We start from the raw sequence: 22651 nt of genomic DNA, 5'->3' as shown, positions 1-22651 counted from the left end.
AATAATGGTGTGCCCATGCCATTAAAGCAAGTGATAGCATATATTGAGAAAGAGCAAGCAAATGAAGTAGCAAGCCATAGATAAAATCATCTTTTAGTGAGGAGAAGATCATAAGGAATGAAACCCCCTATACACCCATTTAATTTCAATGTTGTGGTAGACAGCGACCCATTTAGAAATGACATTTCAAAATGAGACTCAAGACATTGTCAATCAACACATAGGAAAATGTATTAATGCAAATGGGTTGACCTTCAATCTTGTATGCTCACCATATTGACAAATGGTGAAAAAAATTAATTAGACTACAAAAGGGTACAAAACCCAAGTTATGAGAAGATGTGTGGCACCTTATTCAACAAGGAGGCCAAGCTTGTAGAAAATCCATTAGGGCCTATAAGGGATTCATGGGTCGAGATAGGGGTGTCCATTGTTTTTGATGGGTGGAAAGATGCTGAAATCAGCCCTTGATGAATGTCATAGCAATTTCACCTAAAGGGGCAATGTTTTTTAAAGCCAAGGATTATGAGGGGAAAGTGATGGATGGCCAATTTATTGTAAACATCTTCATCATTGCCATTGAGGAAGTGGGACCCCATTATGTTGTTCAAGTTATAATGGACAATGTGAAAAATTGTAAAGTTGATGGGTTATTGATTGAAGAAAGCTATTCACACATCTTTTGGACATTGTGCTAACCACTGTCTCAATCTTTATGCAACCAAAAATTGGAAACAAAATTGATTGGATCAAAGAGTTGTATGCAGAGGCTGAGGAGATCCAGATATTCATCACCATTCACCACATGTAACAAGGCAAAATTAGATCATTTTCAAAATTGGAGTTTTTGAAAGGAACTAAAGCAATATAAATTTGTATGTTTTAATTTCACTTTACTTACTCGGAACTTCTTTTTTTAACTTAAGTTTTAATTTGATTGTACATTCTAATTCTCCTTTTAGGTTTGTTTTTAGTTATTTTGTGTTTTATTTTTGAAAATTCCGTCTCCAACACAATTGTCTTTGAGACAACTTGTGAAGATTTGAAAGGCACTTTCTAGTATGATCATTAACCAAACATGGTCTGTTCAATGCATTTGTTTCACCCAATCTACCTTCCCTATGTCATTCAATGTGTTGTTCAATGCATGAACACAACATGGAGTCCAAACAATGTGCTTGTAAACACCCTCCACTCGTACAACCTTTGAGGTTCCAACCTCCTCTATGGCCTCTCTCACAATCTAAAATTGGAGTTTGCATCCTTGCACTTCCCTAAACAATCAACAACTCTAAGAAAATAAGAGTCAAATGCACCTATGACTATAATGTTGATGAGTGGCTGATGCCTGATATCAGTCCACCCATCCATGACAAAAAATCAACTTGTCCTAATCTATGTTTTCCTTGTGCCCTCCATCACCAGATTCACCTTAGAATATCCATAGTTTATGCTCTCCAATAGGGTAATGGACCAATAGAAGCTGCATCTTTGAACATTTGACATAAGAAGAACATGCCACATGAAATGGGATGACATGTAGAAATATTTGACAATGGAAGACTTTGCCACATCTTGTGCTTGCATATGGAACATACCTACAATTGTTCCTGACCTCTCACTACTGCTAGTCTTTCTCTTTCTTCTTGTGAAAACATCACCACTACCACTACCACCCATGGATGACAAAGTTGATTGTGCAAACTACATTGGCATACCCTTAGAACTAGCTTTTGTCTCCATATGCAATCTATTAACCTCTGCATTCTCATTGTCCTTTATATATAGACAAACCTTAACCCCATGTCTCATGCCCAAGAGATGACAATTTACCCTAGTGTAGCTCCCTCTAATATCTTTGTTGCAAATATGACAACCACACTCTACTTCTCCCAATAAAAAAATTGTCTTTGTCTAGTGCTGTTACAAATTGGAGAAGAGGTTTTTAAGGATTGAAGGAGCCCTTTGCATAAGTTTTTAAGGCTTGGAAGGGCACTTTAATAGATAATGTGGCTATTCTCCATCACCCATGGGCCACAACACTCCCACTCCCTAATGAACCCCCAAATGAGATTGAAACTCTAGTATTTATTTCTTCCACTTCATGTTCACAATTGTCACTACTGCCCATGTTTTGTGAAAGAAGAATGCGAGTGCAAATTGAAAATTGGAAAAAAAATTTAAAACTTCTTCCTCAAAACTTTCTAAAAAAAAGAAAGAATCACTTACCTCTACTACTAGTTTTGTTATTTCATTGCTCATTGATGCTGCCTTAGTTTTGTTATCTCCAGTTGCACCTTCAAACCTTGCTTAAAATGTTTTATTCCTCCAACTATACTACAGTTTTTTTAGCAATTAAAAATGAATTGGAATGGGACGCTTCTTTTAGTCATTTAGGGCTGTAATGTCCCCTACTAGGAGTGCCTGTTTTCCATAATTAGACATACTTCATCAAACTTATTATGCCTTAAAGTCAAATTATTAAAGCTAGAGTATTCATAATACAATTGATAATTACTATATTTAAGCCCAATCCTTGCTTCTTTCCTAATCATCAACCCTAACAGAGGATGGGGAATAACTACGTTAAGGCGCTAGAAAACCATTCTCCACAAGTAGGCCCAAGGGTTTCAGGACCACCCATCCATACCACCTCTTGGGCTCCCTAAGGGTTCCAGGAACACTTGTCCATACCACCTCTTGGGGCTCACCTACCTTGTGAGATATTAATACCACATTTCCCTAACAAATCCAACCAATCCTTGTGAGGGCCAATACAGAATGATTAAGCATTAGGTCGTTAATATACTAATTTCTAATGTATTATGTATATATATGAAATTAAGCATAGCCGTCATATAAATCTGAATTCCCTATTATAAACAAATATAGATTTTATTGACATTACTGCTGTTGCAAATAATGACTGCATATAATTCAGTCTGTTGTAATCTTATAACCCAACTGAGTCTCCAGACGATATCTTATATCAATCTGATCTGCTCCTTCGATGCCAATGATCGGGTGGCTATATGAAGATTTGTTTTATGCTTTGATGCTGATGATGATATCTCCTGAAGATACGATTGCTGACTACCTGATGATAATCAAATATCAATGCTATGATCTGAAGATATAGATATTTGAATTGTTTTCTGATGATCCTTCCTCCACCATCCCGTCTCTCCTTCTTATACCCTTCTCAATCACTGAAGGGATGTGATGCTTGAGGTGGACCTTTCTCTTGAAAGGTGGTGTCTCCTCTTTACTTCAATCGCTGCTTCCCTAACTATTGGTTGCCTTTAACAAATCATTTATTGACTTAATGAAACACATCTTATGCCCGTGGTGGTTACTTTTCCTTAATACAGTTTTGTTCCTTAAATCAATCCAATGCCTGTTATATCTTCTATCATCAGATTTTCATGGGGAAACAAGACAGATGGGCCTTTGCTCCAAGGGGCATGACAAGGGCTGAGTATGGTGTGGAGGCCTCAAAAAACAACAATAATTTTCAATTCATTTTGGGCTTATACATACATTATTGCATGAGGATGGTCGAGAGACATCATTGACATCCCAAGCCATCTTGGGAAAAATAAGTTGTCCCTGTGTAGTACCAACATTGCAGAGATATTTTGACAAAAAAACAAATTGACAACTGATGATGGGTAGACATTTCTGAAGCATACCCACATCCCTAGTACAGGAAGGTCTCTAAAGAGCCAAGGACACAAACAATAGGAAAATAGCTACTATGTGATCTACAAATGAGTTATTTTAAATATTGGATTAAAATGTATACAGTTGTACGTGTAAACATGAAAATGAATAAGAACTGAAAATTTTGTTAAAAAAAAATAGCTTAAGACAAAAGAATGTTGTGAACACCCAATGTGGGAAGAAACTCCATAAGTGTAAAGTCTCGCCTTCTCTTTCCACTATCTCTCCTGAAATTACAAGCTTACTTCAATCATGTAGCCATCAAGGTCACCAATCACTATTACAACTTAACACTTTAAATGCAACTTGATCACATGCACACTCTCCTATTGCACTTGACTCCCTGTTCACTCAAACAAGAAGAGCTGAGTTAAAAAAACTTGTTTAAAACTCTATGAACTTTACAATGGCCCTTAAAGGTATATTTATATATTTACATCAAGTTAATAAAAATAAAGAAGTCCAAAAGCAAAGAAATGAAAGAAACACAATTTACAATTGTTACTCTTGTCATTTCTTCTAGGAAAAACTGCACCATACGTCATGGCTTTAGTACCACCTATACACATAATTGCTATGATACTTTTACAACCACCATGATACCTATGAAACCATGTAATGTCCACTCTTCTGATCTATTCCAACATTCTTGGAAACTCCAACTTTCTTGGAGTGTGTCAACTTTTTGGGAAGGAAATTCTAACAGCAATAAGTTTCTAAAACCAAGGCATGCACAACGATAACTTCCATGTGCGAATCCAACATCCTGGAAGCACTCCACACTTCTTAGATAAGTCTATCATCTTAGGAGAGTGCCAACTTTTATATAGATTGATATCCTATGCAATTACGGTGTCAGTGGTGTGGTCAAAATTCATATTTTGGTTTATATTAATACTTTTTGCAACTTTGGTAGTTGTCCATAAAATAATTGAATTATTAAATGGTTAAATATTAAAGTTGTCAAAAAAGTAAAATTAAATCACAAAGATGATTTGATTATTAAAAAAGGTGCGCTAGGTTCAAGGTGCTAAACAGTGGTCATGAAGACTATATTATTTTATTAAGGAAATTTGTTTTTTGAAAAAAGCAACAAAAAAACGAAAAACACTTTTCAGAAAAGCAATGAAAAAAAGCAAAAAACATTTTAAAAAACAACGAAAAAGAAAAACTGCTTTTTGAAAAAGCTATATAAAAACATTTTTTCTCTAAATTAACTCTAAAAAGGTTATAAAAAGAGGTTGGGTCTTGAGAAAAAGGGTTGCTTCTTATTGATTTCATTTTCTTTGGTGAAAGAATGTGGGTTCTCCCTATTTGCATAAGGACGAAAACCTTAAGATGAATCCAGTTTTGGGGATGAAAACCCTCCTATCCGGTTGAGTGATTTCATCCATAAGTCACCATTGTGCTGAATGCTTAGTCTTTTTCAATTTGTTGTTGATAATGGAGATTTTTTATGTATTTTGAAAGATTTTGGTATGCAAGTTTATTGATGTTTATTGTCCCAGTTCTGGCCTGAATTTAGGAGTGATTTTTGGAGCTTTGCGAGGGTTGTACTTTATTTCATGCAATGTTGTTAGCTGCAGCAATAATCACAGTAATTTTGAATGGATTTTTCTCTGCAAATTGGGCCATACAACAATGTTATTATACAATAGTTAAATCGTTCTTATACAATGGTTTGGGGTATTAAGTATTGATGAATGGAAGGCATTTTTCAAACCCAAACAGTCTGATGTGACAGTTCTAAATAATGTTTAAAGAGATGGGAGGTCTACAATCAGCATTCTACAGTTTACATCATCTTTTAGCCCTCGTTGGCAGTGCACTAAAATTTATGGAATCCACGTGAATGGTATAACATCAACCTATGATTTTATGGACTAACTTATGTATATGCAGCAGTGTGTTCATTATTTTGAATTACATTATTAGTGTGTGCAGCTAGTTTCTCTTATCAATATAATTCTCAGTTGTACTTAGTCCATTCCATGCTCATATTATTGCAACTCTAAATGGCAGTACTGCCAGAGAGTTGCGTATTTCATGTTCAAAACATTGTAAAACTGGAAAGTGTGTCACCGGTTAATGCATTTATCATTGAGGGTCTTCGTTGATTCACCACTAAACCCCTCTGCATTTCAAGCCCACTTTGGCATTGATTGGATCCACATGTAATCAACCGTTTGGCTTGATTGTATTCTGTTGTAATCTGCCAGTGGCTCTACATTCTCTATGCATGCTTCTCCATCAAAAAGGTTTTGATTAGGGTCGGCTCTGCAGCCTACACGCCTTGGTTGTCTTGTCGCTTTTACATTTCAGCAAAGCATTCCGAGTGTGTGTTGTCCGAACATTGTATGCTCTCACCTTGCCCACACTAGGAACTTGGTGATCAGAAAGTGCATAGACTTGTATTTGTGTTTTCTATATTAAAAATTATAAAAATTGGTGTGGGAATATTACAAACCATCATGATACATATGTAATCACATGACACATGTAACCACCATGACACAGATGAAAGTATATCCTTGCTATTTCTAGCAATTTTGTCACTGAACATACTGTAACCTGTTTTTTTATTCTCATGATATTGCTTCAACTATGTTTAATTCCAAAGCATCTGCATTACCTCATTATCATCTGCAGCTTGTGTAGACCTCTCTACACTTTATACTTTCTTCTTCGTTGAAATCCATCGTTTGAGTAATCAAGTGTTTTCAGGTTACATAATTAATCTGTTTTGACTAGCGAATGAGAATAGTGATTACATAATTGATTTTACTAGCATTCATGAACCATTTTTAAATACATAAATATTGCTGGTAAAATAGCTTTTATCAATTGCACTCAACCCACAAAAGCAATCCATTTAATTAAATAATTGGCAGAGACTGTCTCTTAACTATTTTATTGATGCCACTCACTATATACCCAAAAAAGGATGGATATCAATGAAAATCCAAGGAATACAAGGGGGTAGTAGATCCTCATATCTTAGGATTTGCAAAATTTCTCTTATAGTTTCTAAGGTGTGAAATAAACTCGTGAAGATTTGTGTAAGCTTCCTGTCTGACCTAAAGCAAGCTTGAATTTGGTAATAAAGTATTGTCGAGTGCCTATCTCTTGAGGCAAGACTGATCAGACGAACAACGTGTCATCTGCAAAGTGGAATCGGTGCCTTATTCTCCCATCAACCTGCAGCCCCCTTGTAATGTCCCCATTTGGGATTTGCCTTAATTTAGCCCTGAGACATCAATTTTTTTTAAAATAAAGTGAGAATTGTAATTAATAAACATAATTTTATCAGAACTGAATACATTTCATTATAATATTTAATTTAAAATTTTAAGAATAGTTTAGAACTTTAGAGGATAGAACTTATCTCGATAATTTCCACTGATTTGTATATTTCAGATATATGTCTTAATGCTATAAATTATTACCGCATTACTGCTCAGCAGAGCCAACAGATTAGGATAATAGATTCTTCATGATGATAGTTCTCACTCTCTACTAAATCTTCAAAGGCTATAAATGACTGAATTGCCCAATATACTCCTTCATCCTTAAAGCATCCCTGAAATAACATTGGAGACGATGAATAGAATTGGCCACTGCATATGCACCCATGTCCCTTCTGTGTTGGCAGTTCAATTTTGTATTACCTTCCACATACTTGGCAAGTCACCCAATATGATATGCTATGGAGTGTTGCATTGAAATTCTCCTTCTTATATGATGCCTTTGGAAAGATAACTCCCCTGGTAAGAGACACATCCCATGTCCTTAATATTTATCTTTCTTTATACAATTATTAATCGCACCTCTTTGTAATGTCCCCTACATATTGTAGTCTATATTGATATTACTAATAAATTCTGCATAACAACTGTATCAGGCTTCATATATTAAGCATACATATTCAGCACATCCCCATGCATACCACCAAGAACAAGGATGCTACTACCTGTAACTTAATAACAGTTCTGATCTATGGTGATGTCACTAGATGCTTTTGATTCCTTCCCTTTATATCTCTCAATGTGAGAAAGAGGTCACACCTCTTCATCATGTATGCCCTTTGGCAAGAGACACACCCTTTCACCATTTGCACCTTTGAATGAGTGCAACTCCTCATTATTTCTGCCCTTTGAAAGGGACACAAACCTTCCAAAATCAGATCTGCACTTCTTATTTAAATCAAATCTGCACTTTTCATTTCCAAATTCTCCCCCTTCTCAAATGAGGTTCTCTTCTCCCTTTTATAAATTATGTTCGAGGGAGTCACAACTTTTCCTTCCATGTCTTTTGACCATTCATTAACTTAATTAAGTTTTAATTATATTTAACTATATTATTTTATATTTTAATTTTAATTTTATTTTTATTCTTTTGTATTTTAATATTATTATCATTTTTTATTAATCAAATTATACTTCAAAGTGGGGACAATACACCCCTACCAAACTTTACCCTAGGATACAACAGATGGACAACAAACAAATTACCCTACTTAGCTTTGGTGATGATCTTGTTTAGTCCATCAAAGAATAAAATGAATAAGCAGGAGAGAGCAGAACACTTGTTTTGGCACCTTCAAAGACCTCAATTTGGCCCCAGATGCAACACTAGTGATCAATAAGAAAGTTAGCAATGTGATGAAATAACTTGGCACCTTAGAAGACCTAAATTGGGCCCCAGAAGCAACACTAGTGATCAAATGCTTCTAATGTTTTAAATAGATATTTCTAGTTGCATCTATCAAAACCTTTAAACATGTCCAATTTGATTAGAACTCCCAACCTTTTTTGATGATAAAGTGAATGAATGATTTCCTTGAGTCTTGCCTGATTTTCCTTCCGTCCCTTCACTCTACAAATGTAGGTTCAACTAGAGAAATGTTGGTATTAAGTAGCAGTTGCTATGACCTTGGAAAGAATTTTATATATCTTTGAATAGAGATATGAAATGGAAATTTTCAAGTTGGCATTTTGGAATAAGTAATTAGCGTAGTTGATTTGCAACACTACAAGCATATACAAGTTATTGTCTCCCAGATAATTGGAAGTGTGCAAGAAAACCGTTTGGGACTAGCATTTTATTCTTGGAAAATAAGAAAGTTACCTTCTTTACTTGTTTTTCATGACTGATTGAAACAAAGCATGATTGTGATCCTGCCAGAATAGAGATTGAATGTGAGCAAGGATGTATCCCAGGCTTGGCCCCTCATCTTAGGCTTGATGACTATTCTGTGTCCATGCTGATGCAAAACATTGAAAAGTTCATGCCTGGAAGTGATGAACAAAACATTGTTTGTTATTGCTTTGACCAAGCACAGTAAGGGAAGGGTAGATACCATGACCTACACCATGCTAGTGTTAATGTTAGGTAGCTATGGTCGGATTCCTTCAGGCCGACATAGCTGATATAAATGTCTAAGTGGTCTATCGGCCTTAGACATTTATATGAACCAATTTATTAAACATATGATGCCGACTTTGCATATTTATATTTGCAAATTAAATAAAACGTTTTGTCAATGAAATATAACTATTTGTTAAACCCGCCACCCTTGGTGAAATTTGTGTTAGTTATAATGAAACCGATCCTTGATAAGAGACGCGTTGGTTGATATTGAGCCGACTCTTGGAATAGACGTGCTGCTTGGAGTCACCCACGTATGGGTATATATAGATTGACTCCCTCTCTTCACAAGGCATCGAATTATATTAATATATCAAGCAGATCAAATTATCTAAAGCAGTCCGCATACATCTTCAGCAGATCGGATCCTCATCTACAGCAGTTCGAAGTACAAGATACACAGCTCTCCTCCACACTACATTCAGACTTAGGTGAATTCATTATCTCCATCAAGGAGATCAATATATATATACTAAATTAGCACTATTATTATAGTTGCAGATCAGCCTTGTTGGTGGCCTCATAACTGGCTGTGTATTAGCCATATTGTATTCATTTACTTCAATACATATAAGAGATATATTGCTGTGTTTTTCCCCTCATGTTGGAGGGTTTTCCCAGGGTACATGGTGTGCAATTTTGTTTGAATTATCTTCTATCTGATTTCTCCTAATCTGATCATAAACTTAACAGCTAGGATTAACCAGGGGAGTCAGTTCAGTTAGTGTACTGAATGGTGAGTTGGAGAGTTGGCATGGCAGAATGAGTTTCATTTTGAAGAGTTTCCTTACATCCTGATTTATAATGCTGATATTTAATATGGGAGTGTTCCAAGCAGAAGACTACAAGTGTGCATTCAAATTGGGATTAAAGCACTGCTTTGTGTGATTTCATAATCACCAAAGGCATTGTAGAAAGGCATCCAAAGAACTTCCATTCACATACTTCCAAATACTTTCACAATCTATGTAGAACTCTTTATTGTGTAATGCATATTTTGCAAAAAGCAACGTAAGACAGCATTCAATAAATCAAAATGGAAACAGACTGAGCAACAAACGAGAAAAAAAGTAGCCTGCATTAGTTAGATAGGAAACCTCAAAGGATTTTGAGAATGATGATGAAGCTGCTGTCTCTGTAAGAGTATCAGAAATGAAGTTCCCATCTTCACTCAAAACTGGAGGGCCTTTTCCTGCAAATTTATAATTATATCAACTTCAACTTTCTCTTTGAATCACATATGCAATCATATAAACCTTATGCAACTATAGCAGAAAGACATATTAAACTTAAAAACAAACCAGAAAAATCAAGATTGCTTTCACAAAATGTTGCTGAAATTCTTTCACGTACAGTGAAAAAAAATACAAATCACAAACACTATTGGTAAAGAGTACTGCTACCAAAGACAAAACAGACAAAAAAGGGTAAAATTGTTTGGGTGCTACATGATTACCAAGATTGAACATCAGGTATTGTTTATTTTGCAGGATCGTTCTGATAGAGTTGATGGGTAATATATCGCATTACTTTGGTGCAGATCAAAAGATGATTCAATGAATAGTTGCATAAATAAGCAATAAATCAGGACTTGGTGCCCATGCAAATTTTTTACCCTAAAATATTACAGTTCTCCCACTTAATCAGACCTAAAGATTTTACTGCAGATTTTTCACAATTTATCCTGTTTTTAATGTCAAAAACCAGTATTTTGGATAAAATACAAAATGTGTTTTTGTGCTTTTTTTAATTTCTGGTGTTTTCCCCAAAAAGCCTAACCCCAATAGCATTTTTCCACAACTAAATTTGCAATTTGAAAAAAAAAAAAAAACTTTATATTTTGGTTTCCCAATTTATTCCTGAGAATGACTTCTGCTCCTATGGACTTCAATGTACAAGTAGTTCAGGTTGCCCTAGATGCTATCAGCTGTGGAATTTAAAAACCAAAAACCTAGTTGGAGAGGAAGATTTTGATCCCTGTATGAAGTGTTTTTGGCTGAGATGCTGGAGTTGATCTTTGATTATCTACTCACTGTCAAGGTCAATAAAGAAATCTTGGCAGCACATATTTTTTGATCTAAAGAAAGACTGCAAAGATTGCAAGAGTTGGATGAAGCATAGTTGAACTACTCGCCAAAAGCAAAAACTCACCAAGGCCCAAAAAAAACTCGATGAAAACTCCGCAAAAACTCGGTAAAAAATTCGGCAACTTAAAAAATTGTTTTTGTTTAATAGAAATGCATTTTTTTTGCAAAATTCAATGAGGAGATGCATCCAATGAGTCAATAAATGAGCACACAAAATCAACAAGCTGAGTCTAGATATATTTGATTGATTTAAATGCAAATTGATTACAAAATGGCATCCCCTTGTGGAATGCTGATGGCTGATAGACTGAAACAAAATGAAATAGCAAATTGTTCTTGTAAAACTCAAAGTAAATACTACATCAAAACATTTTACATCTTCCTCTTCCCAGCTTTAGTGAAAACCAGGGGAGAGATAGAACTAGAGAGTCTAGTCCTAGAAGTCCGATGTGGCTTCTCCACCTCGCCAAAATTAGTTTGAGGGTCTAGTCCTAGGAGTCCGATGTGACTTTCTAGACCCTAAACCTAGGTCTAGACCCTCAACCTAGGGGTAGATGTTAGGGTTTCAAGCAGATCCGAAGCAAATATGAACTAACAATTATATGCAGATTTAAATACAAAAGATAAAGAAATAAAACAGGACACAAATAACAAAGAGATTTAACGTAGTTCACCCAGAATGGGTTACGTCCATCATACACAGTCGTCCAATCTTTCTTATTACCAGCAAAAAACAGTACACCAACCTTACAATGCCTTAAGCATCCCAGCTGCTTATAACATGCGTTTTTAGGGCAACAAACAAAGTCGGCCTTTTTAGGGTTTTATTACAATGTCGGTTTTCATCAACGAAAAACGGCAAGGGTATGTGTTGAGTGTACAGTACTTTGCTGATTAGTCACCAAATTTTAACAATCTCCCACTTGGAGACTGATCAGGCTCCACACCGAACAATCTCCCACTTGGAGACTGATACTACACGACACCACTGTACATGCAACATCCGCTGGATAAAACACTAGGACTCGACTGGTATAAATTCCACAATTATCAATCAAGAAGACCAATAGAAACTGATGAAGAAATCAGCTTCTCCTGTGGAACTGCCTTCGTGAACATATCGGCAGGATTCTCACTTGTGTGAATCTTCTCAAGCCATAACAGACCCTCTTCCAAAACAGTCTGGATGAAGTGGTACCTGAGCTGAATGTGCTTTGTCCTTGAATGAAAAGCAAAGTTTTTTGCAAGATGAATGGCACTCTAGCTATCAGTATACAATGGGCTATCCTCTTGTGTCTGACCCAATTCCTCCAGAAAACATTGCAACCAAATCATTTCCTTGCTGGCTTCTGTAGCAGCAACATACTCAGCTTCAATGGTTGAAAGTGCAACAACCTTTTGTAGCCTAGAAAGCCAACTGACTGCAGTTCCCCCTATAGTAAAAACATACCCTGTAGTACTCCTCCGTGAATCAATATCACCCGCCAGATCAGAGTCAACAAATCCACTCAGAGCAGCATTAGATCCTTTGAAACATAATGCCTTCGTAGTAGTTCCTTTCAAATACCGAAGAATCCATTTCACAGCATTCCAATGTTCCATACCCCGATTACTCATAAACCTGCTCACAACTCCCACTGCATGTGCAATATCTGGCCTTGTGCATACCATTGCATACATCAGATTGCCAACAGCTGATAAATACGAGATGTTAGACATTTTATTAACCTCTTCCTGTGCCTTTGGGCACATCTCCTTAGTCAATTTGAAATGACTAGCCAAAGGTGTACTAACTGCTTTTGCATCCTGCATGTTAAATCTTTTCAACACCTTCTTTATATACTCACTTTGGGACAAATTCAAGGTTCTATTTTTCCTGTCCCGTGTAATCCTCACACCGAGAATTTGCTTAGCTGCACCCAAATCCTTCATAGCAAATTACCTGGCTAATTTCTGTTTAAGATCATTTATATGTTGCATATTAGACCCAACAACAAGCATGTCATCAACATAAAGCAACAGGATAATATAACTGCCATTATCAAATCTCTTAAAATATACACAATGATCAGAATGACATCTATGATAACCGTGTTCAGCCATGAAACTATCAAATTCTAAATACCATTGTCGGGGTGCTTGCTTTAGGCCATACAGACTTTTCTTCAACCTGCACACCAAGTTCTCCTTACCTTTGACCTCATATCCCTGTGGTTGCAACATGTAAATTTCTTCCTCCAAATCTCCATGGAGAAAAGCTGTTTTGACATCTAATTATTCAAGATGTAAATCATCTACAGCCACAAGACTAAGTACAGTTCTAATTGAAGTCATTTTTACAACTGGAGAAAATATTTCATCATAATCTATACCCTTTTTCTGTGCAAAACCTTTTACCACAAGTTTGGCCTTATATCTTTTCTGACCTCCTTCCTCCTCCTTCAGCCGATAAACCCATTTGTTAGGCAAGGCTCTTTTTTCTGCAGGTAAAGGGACTAAGTCCCAAGTCTTATTTTTCATCAAGGAGTCCATCTCCTCTTTCATGCCTAGCTCCCACTGTTGTTTGGCATCTACCTGCATTGCTTCTTCATATTCTTCTGGTTCACTAGAATCCGTTAATAAAATAGAATACAAAGAAGGAGAAAATCTTTCAGGGGGTCTACTTGTCCTCGTAGAACGTCTAACACTTACAGGAGTTTGTGGGACAATCTGTTGTTGCTGAGCATCAGGTACCTGTGGCATTTCATTTTCAAGAATCTCATCCAACACCACATATTCTTGTTTGTCATGTTTATGCTTCTTTTCCTGCATCTGTTCTTTATACATAACCTTCTCATTGAATATAACATCTCTACTTCTAATTATTTTCTTATTTTCAAAATCCCATAACCGATAGCCATATTCATCTATCCCATATCCAATGAAGGTACATTTCTGAGATTCAGCATCAAGCTTGGTTTTGTTTTCTTTATCAACATGGACAAAAGCTTCGCAACCAAAAATTTTTAGAAAAGAATAATTTACCTTTTTACCAGTCCATGCCTCCTCTGGAATACCACCATCCAATGGGGTTGAAGGTCCTCTATTTATCAAATAGACAGCAATATGTATAGCATCTGCCCAAAAATGTAAGGGCAATCCAACATGCAATCTCATGCTCCTCGCACGTTCCATGATTGTCCTATTCATTCTCTCTGACACACCATTTTCCTGTGGAGTTCCTGGAACTGTCTCCTGCTTTTGAATCCCATTTAAAGAGCACTAATCTTCAAATGCTTTGCTGAATACTCACCTCCATTATCCGATCTGAGACACTTCAACTTTTTTCCTGTCTCATTCTCAAACAAAGCTTTCCATTTCTTAAAAGTTTCAAAAACATCTAGAGTCACCCAGAAGATAAGTATGAGCAGTGGTGTGAACCAAGCTTGAAAAACTCGGATTTTGCAATAACTTGGCAAGCCCAAATAATTTTAAAAACTCGGGACTCGCCAAAACTCGGTGAAAAACTCGGCAACTTTATCGAACATTTGAAAATACCTTTTTTTTTTTATATATAATTCAAAAACACACATTTACACCAAATTTGTAAAACATATATGATTTCCATGATATATAAATCAAATTTTTTTGGTAATACATAGCAACAAATGCAAGTATCATAGCATAAACCAAAAACCAAGTGCAACATATGAATAAGAGTTCAATACATATCAACGTATCATAGTGACAGACTCATAGAGTCATAGAGTCATAGACCACAAAACAAGAACCTCTGAAATTCTGATTACATATCAAGTTCAAAGTTTGGTATCAATGAAAATAAGAAATCTTAAATTGCGTCTACGACTAAAGCTCAAAACAGATTGTGGCCGCTGGGTGGGTGGTGCTGAAGTAGTGGCAACATCCTCAACACTAACAGGTGCCTCTGCTGCATGATCAACCTCCTGCTCCTCCTCACGTGCTGCCACTTCCGCATCCCATTCCTCTCCTGCCCTCTCCAACTCACTCAGCTGCTCATTAGTAAATAATGGATCCAAATCATTATCAACATCATCAGGAGAAGCAACCCATTTTGCTGCATATGGATCAATGTCATCCAAGTCAAGTGCTTCATGTGAATCTTGCCCTAGCACCTTCTTCTCATGTAATCGAATGTTGTACCGCACATAGACAAGATCATTCAAGCGTTGTTGAGTCAACCTATTGTGCTTTTTTGTGTGGATGTTCTAAAAAACACTCCAGTTGCGCTCACAACCAGAAGCACTACAAGCCTGTGATAATATGCGGATGGCAAGCTTTTGAAGATTAGGAGTTGTGGCACCATAATCTTCCCACCACAAATCTGCAAGGATACAAAATGTGATTTATAACTTGTAAAGATTTCAATAATCTTAAAGAGAGAAATAAATGGTAAAAATTAAACATATGCTTTTTTTACCTGGTCGTAAGGTGGCTCTCCTACGTTTGCAATCAGGTGAAGAAAACAATTCTCCTAAGGCCTTCTTATAGCTCTGCAACTCATCAAGTATCAGGTCTCGAAGGATCTCATCATCAACTAATCTCCGAATGCATGTGTCAAGGCCAATTCTAACCTCTGCATCTGCTCTGAAACTCAGAGAGTAAAAAAACTTGGGATTCAAGAAGTAGGCAGCAACATGAATATGTTGGTGGAGTTGATGGTTCCACCTCCGATCAATTATGCGCCATATGGGTTCATACTTGGTCTTGTTTGACCCATACAAGTGTTGAATCGCCTCTTTGGCCTTATCCATGGCCTCGTATAGATACCCCATGGAGTTATGATCCCCATCCACCATTCGTAGCACCCTCACCAACGATTTTGACACCTAGATATAAAAAATCTAACAAAATCAGCAGATTGAAATATTAGAAAATTAAATAATAAATCATCAGTTAAAGTTTCAAAACTTACATTGATGATCTCCTCCACTATCTTGGCAAAATTAGTATCAAAAATGGCAATCACAACCTTCTCTGCTTCAGGCTTTGTAGCATAAGGACTCCCCAACCATCTTTCACTCACGAACATCCGCTTCAGGTTGGGCAATGTAGCAAGTATGCTCTGCAAGGTGAGGAAATTGGTAGCAAAGCGTGTGACCCCCGATCGCACAAGATCCTTACCTTCAGTGTGCTCTCTCATAAGATTCAGGACCCATGTGTGATTGTAGATGTATTTGGTGATATTCCTTCCATCTTCAACCACTTTCTTTACCCAACTTAGTTTCCCTATGTCCTCAAGGAGCAAGTCAAGACAATGGGCAGCACAAGGGCTCCAAAATAATGTCGGATGTCTAGCCATTAGAAGTCTACCAGCTGCCACATATGCAGCTGCATTATCAGTCACAACTTGGATGACATTCTGCACTCCCACATCCATCACCACCTCATCCAACATGTTGCACAAGGTCTCCGCATTCTTCACTTCATTGGAGGCATCAATTGATTTTAAAAATACTAACTGTCCTCCTGAAGCAACTAGAAAGTTGATGAGTGTCCTATTCCTACCATCTGTCCATCCATCAGAAAGAATGGTGCAGCCATTCTTTTCCCAAATAGTCCTGTGCTCTTCCACTAATGCATGAATGTTTTGGACCTCATCCTGCAATAACGGTCCACTTACCTCGTAACGGCTTGAGGACTTGAACCCCTTACCTGCCACAGTCAATGCGGTGACCAATTGGTCCAAGATGGACTAGAAATAGCATTGAACGGAACATCGTTGTAGATAAAAAATCTAGCACACGCCACCTTGGCTTGTTGGTGAACCTCTTTATTCCATGCAGTGCCAAGCAATCCAGGTTGTGCACCAGGAGTGTTACGTGGAATAAAGAAGTTTTCCATGTTGCTGTCCAAAGTTCCTTTTGCTCATATCTGTGGCCCAAGGGAAGAACCAGATGTCCCCACATCTGTATGTGACCCTATGGAACTCAAATCTGCCCTTGGGGCTGCCATTGCCTCTGCTGTTCTCTTTTTTGTTGCCTTCCTTTGATCATATGCTTCAAGCGCTTCTATTGCATCTCTCGTAGCCTCTTCAGTACATTCTGTACAGCTTGTGGTATCTCGGCATTGAATTTTTGCAAGGTGATATTTGAACCTATTAATGCCACCTTTTACAATTTTTTTGCAATGGTTGCAAAAAACATCTCCTCGTTTTGGACCTGGTCTCCCATGTTTCCAACAAGGGTCTCTCTTTTTGCCACCAACTTTAACTGTAGAAGCTGAATCCATTTTCTTTCAAAAAGATGTGGAAAAGAACCTAGCAAAAGAGAGACAACATTTAGAGATCAATAACATTGTTAACAAAAAAATCACGAACATCCAAAAATTACAATGACTGTATAACTGTATTTTATTTACAGTCATCTATTAATAGATGACTATCTAGAATTAAAATTTTTAATTGGTTGTGTACTTTTTTAAGTTTTTAACTTCAAATTTAAATTTAAATGAAATACTTTAATACACGTTGACATTACACAGTTGACAGTCATTTCAAATGACTATGTTTTACACAGTCATTTCACAATTGACTGTGTAATACACAGTCATTAATTACAATGTACATTAATGTATTACACAGTCATCATTCATTTCAAATGACCGTGTATTACACAGTCATTTCAAATGACCGTGTATTACACAGTCATCAGTCATTTGAAAATGACTGTGTATTACATAGTCATTTGAAATGACCATGTATTACACAGTCATCAGTCATTTGAAATGACTGTGACTGTGTAATACACAGTCATTTTCAAATGACTGTGTATTCATTTGAAATGACTGTGTATTACACAATCATCAGTCATTTGAAAATGACTGTGTATTACACAGTCACAGTCATTTGAAATGACTGTAATGACTGTGTATTACATAGTCATTTAAAATGACTGTGTATTACACAGTCATCAGTCATTTCAAATGACTGTGTATTACACAGTCATCAGTCATTTGAAATGACTGTAATGACTGTGTGTCATTTCAAATTACTATGTATTACACAGTCATTTTAATTGACTATGTATTCACAGTCATTTAAAATTTTAAAACATAGTCATTTGACTCATTTTAATTGACTGTGAATACATAGTCGATTAAAATTTAAAATGACTATGAATTCAAAATAAAACAATACAAAAAGATCACGAATAAACAAGTAAAAACCTGGTCGCGCGTGCAAATGCAAACCCTACTGGAAATCGCGTGGCGTTTTTTGCCTTCCGGAGTCGCGCAAAATGGAATAAAGACTTAGGTTTTTTTTTTTGCCTACGACTTGAGTCGCATTTTTCTCGCGTTTTGTGCCACGTTTTCAGGCGGGTTTTGGCGATTAACGGCAAGTATTTGTCAATAAAATTGCGGCGACTATATGGAAAAATCGTGCCGAGTTTTTCCGCAATTAACTCGCGCACCATTAGGGATCGCGATTACTCGCGAGTTTTCTAATGGCTTGCCGAGTTTTGCAAGCCTGGTGTGAACCTATCACCTTGAAATTTTGTTTGATGGATTGTTTTTCTGAACATGGCAATGTTGAATGTTTATGCACAGAGCATTCCACTACAGGGTATGGATCATCAACAACCAATTCATATACATTATGAGATGCTTTTGAGTTGCCAGAATTCAGGAGGCATAGATGCATCAGAGCATATACACAAGTGTAAGGGAGACATAGATAGATCATAGAATTCAGGGGACATAGGAGCACCTAGGTTGAGAGCAAGTTGATTTGCAACTACATTACTTGATCTGGCACCTGTTATCAAAAGTATGATCCAACCCAATTGGTTGTGAATTTTTGGGCAGTTGAAGGATACATTTCTCAATGACTTTGACATCCCAAAGTTTGAGCAGCAAAGAATTGCTGTATTCAAAGAAATTAAGGAGTTGTCCAAAAGTATGTCGGTATGATGCAAGGTTTTAGTCTATGTTTATGAATTACGTCCTATGCAGCATGCACAATGGCTTATAGAAAGTTTGTTGAAACCATATTAAAGGTCGTTATATTAGAAGACCTATACAGATCAATAAAAAGCATTAGATGCTGCACTGTGTATGGAAGCAATGGGAAGCTTTGACACAAGAGTGAGTCTTTTCTTAGAGGCTCAAAGTATAACAACCTAATTGCAAAAGTTATTGACTAATATTGCTCAGATTCAGCAAGCAGATTATGATGCATAGGGTGGCAGCAAGGACATAATAAGAACAACTGCTCGAGGAAAGTGAAAATCATGTTACATGCATGTGAGATCTGTCACATCCCAGGGCAAAGACTTGTCCACTATTACGGAAGGCTAAGCAAATTAAGGTATCGCTATGGTGTAAGGTATGTGAGAGTGCTACTCATGCAATGAAATATTTGAGCCTTAAGAGATGGGCTTATAACAAACTTCCATGGGACTACAAGCAATCAAACACGGGGCAAGGAAGTTAGTAGTTGAGTATATACAAGATCCTTGGAACATGGAAGAAAGGAAAAGCCGCAAAGATGGAGAACATACTATGGAAAGCCAAAGTTATCATTGTTGGGAAAGCTGAATGCATTTGATGAGAGGATGCAAAGAAAAAATTTGGAAAATGATCATAAAATGAAAGGAACATATTTTGCATAACGGGATTTGAGATTAAAGCAAACAAAGAGAGACAAGAGTGAAGAAGTGTTCTACACACTAGACAATGCTTGAAAGAAGTGATGCACAATTGCAGAGGATCTCAAGTGGCAGGAGAAAGAAGAAAGTGAAAGATGGGTAAAGTAAAGATCATCTAGAGAGAGTTAAAAAAGCAATTTTAAGGAGAAACTGCAACTCAAGAGTCAAAACAATTCAACCTGCACCTAATGAACTACTTAGTAGATGTTATTGTTGGAAAAACATCAGAAACGTGATTTGGATATTGTCAGGTCAAGGGATTCAATTATAAGGAGGAAGCTGGGAAGATATGGAGGAAAGATGGCATTAAAGCTACTAAACAAAGGGATTATGGAGGAACGATGATTGTAGACTCTTTTGTAAGAAATCAGTTGGTAGAGTGTGGCATATGGAAAATCTCACTTCCATACTTCAGGAAACCAAATGAGTCCATCAATTTTCTACGTCCTAGATTAGAGGCACATGGTTGTATATTGTTGACATATAAAAACTGATTCTGCAAACATAGAGAAGGTTGCTAGTTTATTGATGAAGACCTGGATGTGTGAAAATTCATGAAGAATGATCAGGTGAAAAAAAGTATGAAGACATTGAATGTTTTGAGAGATGGGTACACCTATAACCTCATGACCCTATAAAAACTAGCCACAAGGGTTACTGCAAGCATGTTGAGCACAACATTTGTCTCCAGCCTTGGAATGAAACATTGCATTGAGGAAAATTTTGTATCTCACCCAAGAAGTGGAAAAGAATAGAGTTAATTTCAAATTTGCAATGTTTATCATAAAAGAGATAGTATTGGTAGTGGAGAGTGCAGACACCAAGGGTCAAGCCTTCAGATCCAACTCTATCCTAATTTTGATGTTGCAAGAGGTGGTTGAGATCACTCAACCTAGAAGGTTTGGGATGATGTTGTGGGTTGATTCACCAGCATATAAATACCACAAGTTTACATATGCAACCAACAAGATCTCCAAGTATGAAAAGCAAACGACATATTGATATTACTGGGTCATCTAGGCATTTGGCAGTCAAAAAATACCTACAAAGGTTTTGGATAATTCAAAGTAATAGTGTGTACACTTTGATCCATGTGAGGATTGTAGATTAGAGATGGTCAGAATGGTTGGAGCTGCCAGCCTATAACCACACAATATGTAGAAAAACCTTTTTAAATGCTAGGTGGGATCTTGCTCACCAATAACAATAAAGCACAATTAAATTCCACCATTATCAACCATTGATTAAAATGGTTGGGGAACCAAGAAGTATTGTCCAAAACAAAGCAGTTAGATGATGAGAAAACCAAGGTTGAACAGCCAGTGATAATAAAGGTGGACAAAAAGCATCTTTGACATATAAAATTAGCCACAAAAGAAAGAAAAGGCACAAATTAGTGCACAACTTCAAGGAGCCAAAAGAAGGTCATGCAAGAAAGGCAAAAGGAAAGATTAATGGTGACTGATGAAGCGCCAAACAAGAGGTGGAAGAAGAAAAAAAAGGTAATAAGAGGCTAAAGCACCACCCAAGAAAGATAAGGGAAAAAGGTCACACAAAGAGGTAGTGGTCAAAGAGTGGGACAACAGAGAGAGATAAATTGAAACATTGTGTTGGCAGAGGAAGAAAAAATAAATAGGGAAACAACCACACAAGTAAAGCTACCTCCCACACGACCACAATTGTAACCACTGATGTAGCCATCAGCTCAAGCAACTGAAGAGCACATTGAAGGACTTAGAGTGGATATTCAAGAATCCCCACTATTGTTGAACCCGACACCAATTATCAAATAGATGGGGCAAGCATGGGAAGATAAGTACACGAGAGAAGAGGATGCTCACACAACAAGAAATAGAGTCATGGGAGGTTAAGGAGTTGAAGAACACATATCCACAAATTTAGGAGGAGACCGAAATAGAAACTCCAATGCAGGTGGTAATACAATAATTGGAGCAGCCTGTACAAGGAACATCTCTACCTCAAATTATCCAAGAATATCTTGCATAGAAGATCATCGACGAGAATGAGACGTAGAAAAACAAAGAGACCAAAAAAGCTAGGGGTTGAAGATGAACATATTAGTGTTTGATTAAAATATAACTGAGTGTTGAAGGACAGCAGATGAATATAGGTGAAGGACCAAGAGGAGTCCTAGGCTTCAAGTAGGTCAGAATGCACAATTGTGGAAAATGGATGCAAGTAATCAAGCTAGTGGCTGACATGTTAGTCATTCCAATTTAGAAGTGCCTCCACAAGCCTTGGTAGCACTAAAGGGACAAACATCCACCATTTTTTTATGTAATTTATCCATGCTATCAGAGGTATAAATCAGGATAGAAGTAATAAGGATGGCAGTACAAATGGCTAAACAAAATATTGAAAAGGCTGGCAAAATAAGTCCACAAAAAGCATAGGTAGAGATGTTTAAGGTGTAATTGAAGGAAGAGTCTGATAAACTACAAGCCTTGGATAGTCTCACATTTTTTTGAGGGGAATTCCAGACATTATTTCTATGATTAAGCAAATACGGCTAAACTGGACTAGAATATAAACCATCCGTTTAGGAGCCAATACAATTCGTTTATTCTTCAACTGATTCAATCTTCAATAAAAGGATACTAAACTACAAAGGAGGAGCTTTAAGTGTAGAAGGAATAAGTTGTGCGAAGTGCAAAGCCAGCTCTAGGTAGATTGAACAAATAAACCAGGTAGGTAGCAAGTGTTGACGTGTATTTTGTACACTATCAA

At 36.8% G+C, this 22651-nt stretch overlaps 1 protein-coding gene across 5 annotated transcripts in view; it reads right to left on the bottom strand.

Moving 5' to 3' along the window:
* The window catches only part of LOC131060014 (peroxisome biogenesis factor 10), a 128677-nt gene that overhangs the window by 7412 nt on the left and 98614 nt on the right, over positions 1–22651 (bottom strand). For all 5 annotated transcript variants that reach the window (XM_057993110.2, XM_057993105.2, XM_057993108.2 and 2 more), the window contains one exon: positions 10248–10342. In XM_057993110.2, coding sequence (XP_057849093.1) covers positions 10248–10342 — 95 coding nt within the window. The remainder of the gene's footprint in view (positions 1–10247; positions 10343–22651) is intronic.

Source organism: Cryptomeria japonica, chromosome 8 (genome assembly GCF_030272615.1).
Source record: "Cryptomeria japonica chromosome 8, Sugi_1.0, whole genome shotgun sequence".
In the NCBI taxonomy this organism is placed as follows: Eukaryota; Viridiplantae; Streptophyta; class Pinopsida; order Cupressales; family Cupressaceae; genus Cryptomeria; species Cryptomeria japonica.
The sequence above is the reverse complement of the archived record's forward strand: the minus strand, read 5'-3'. Positions and strand labels throughout refer to the sequence as shown.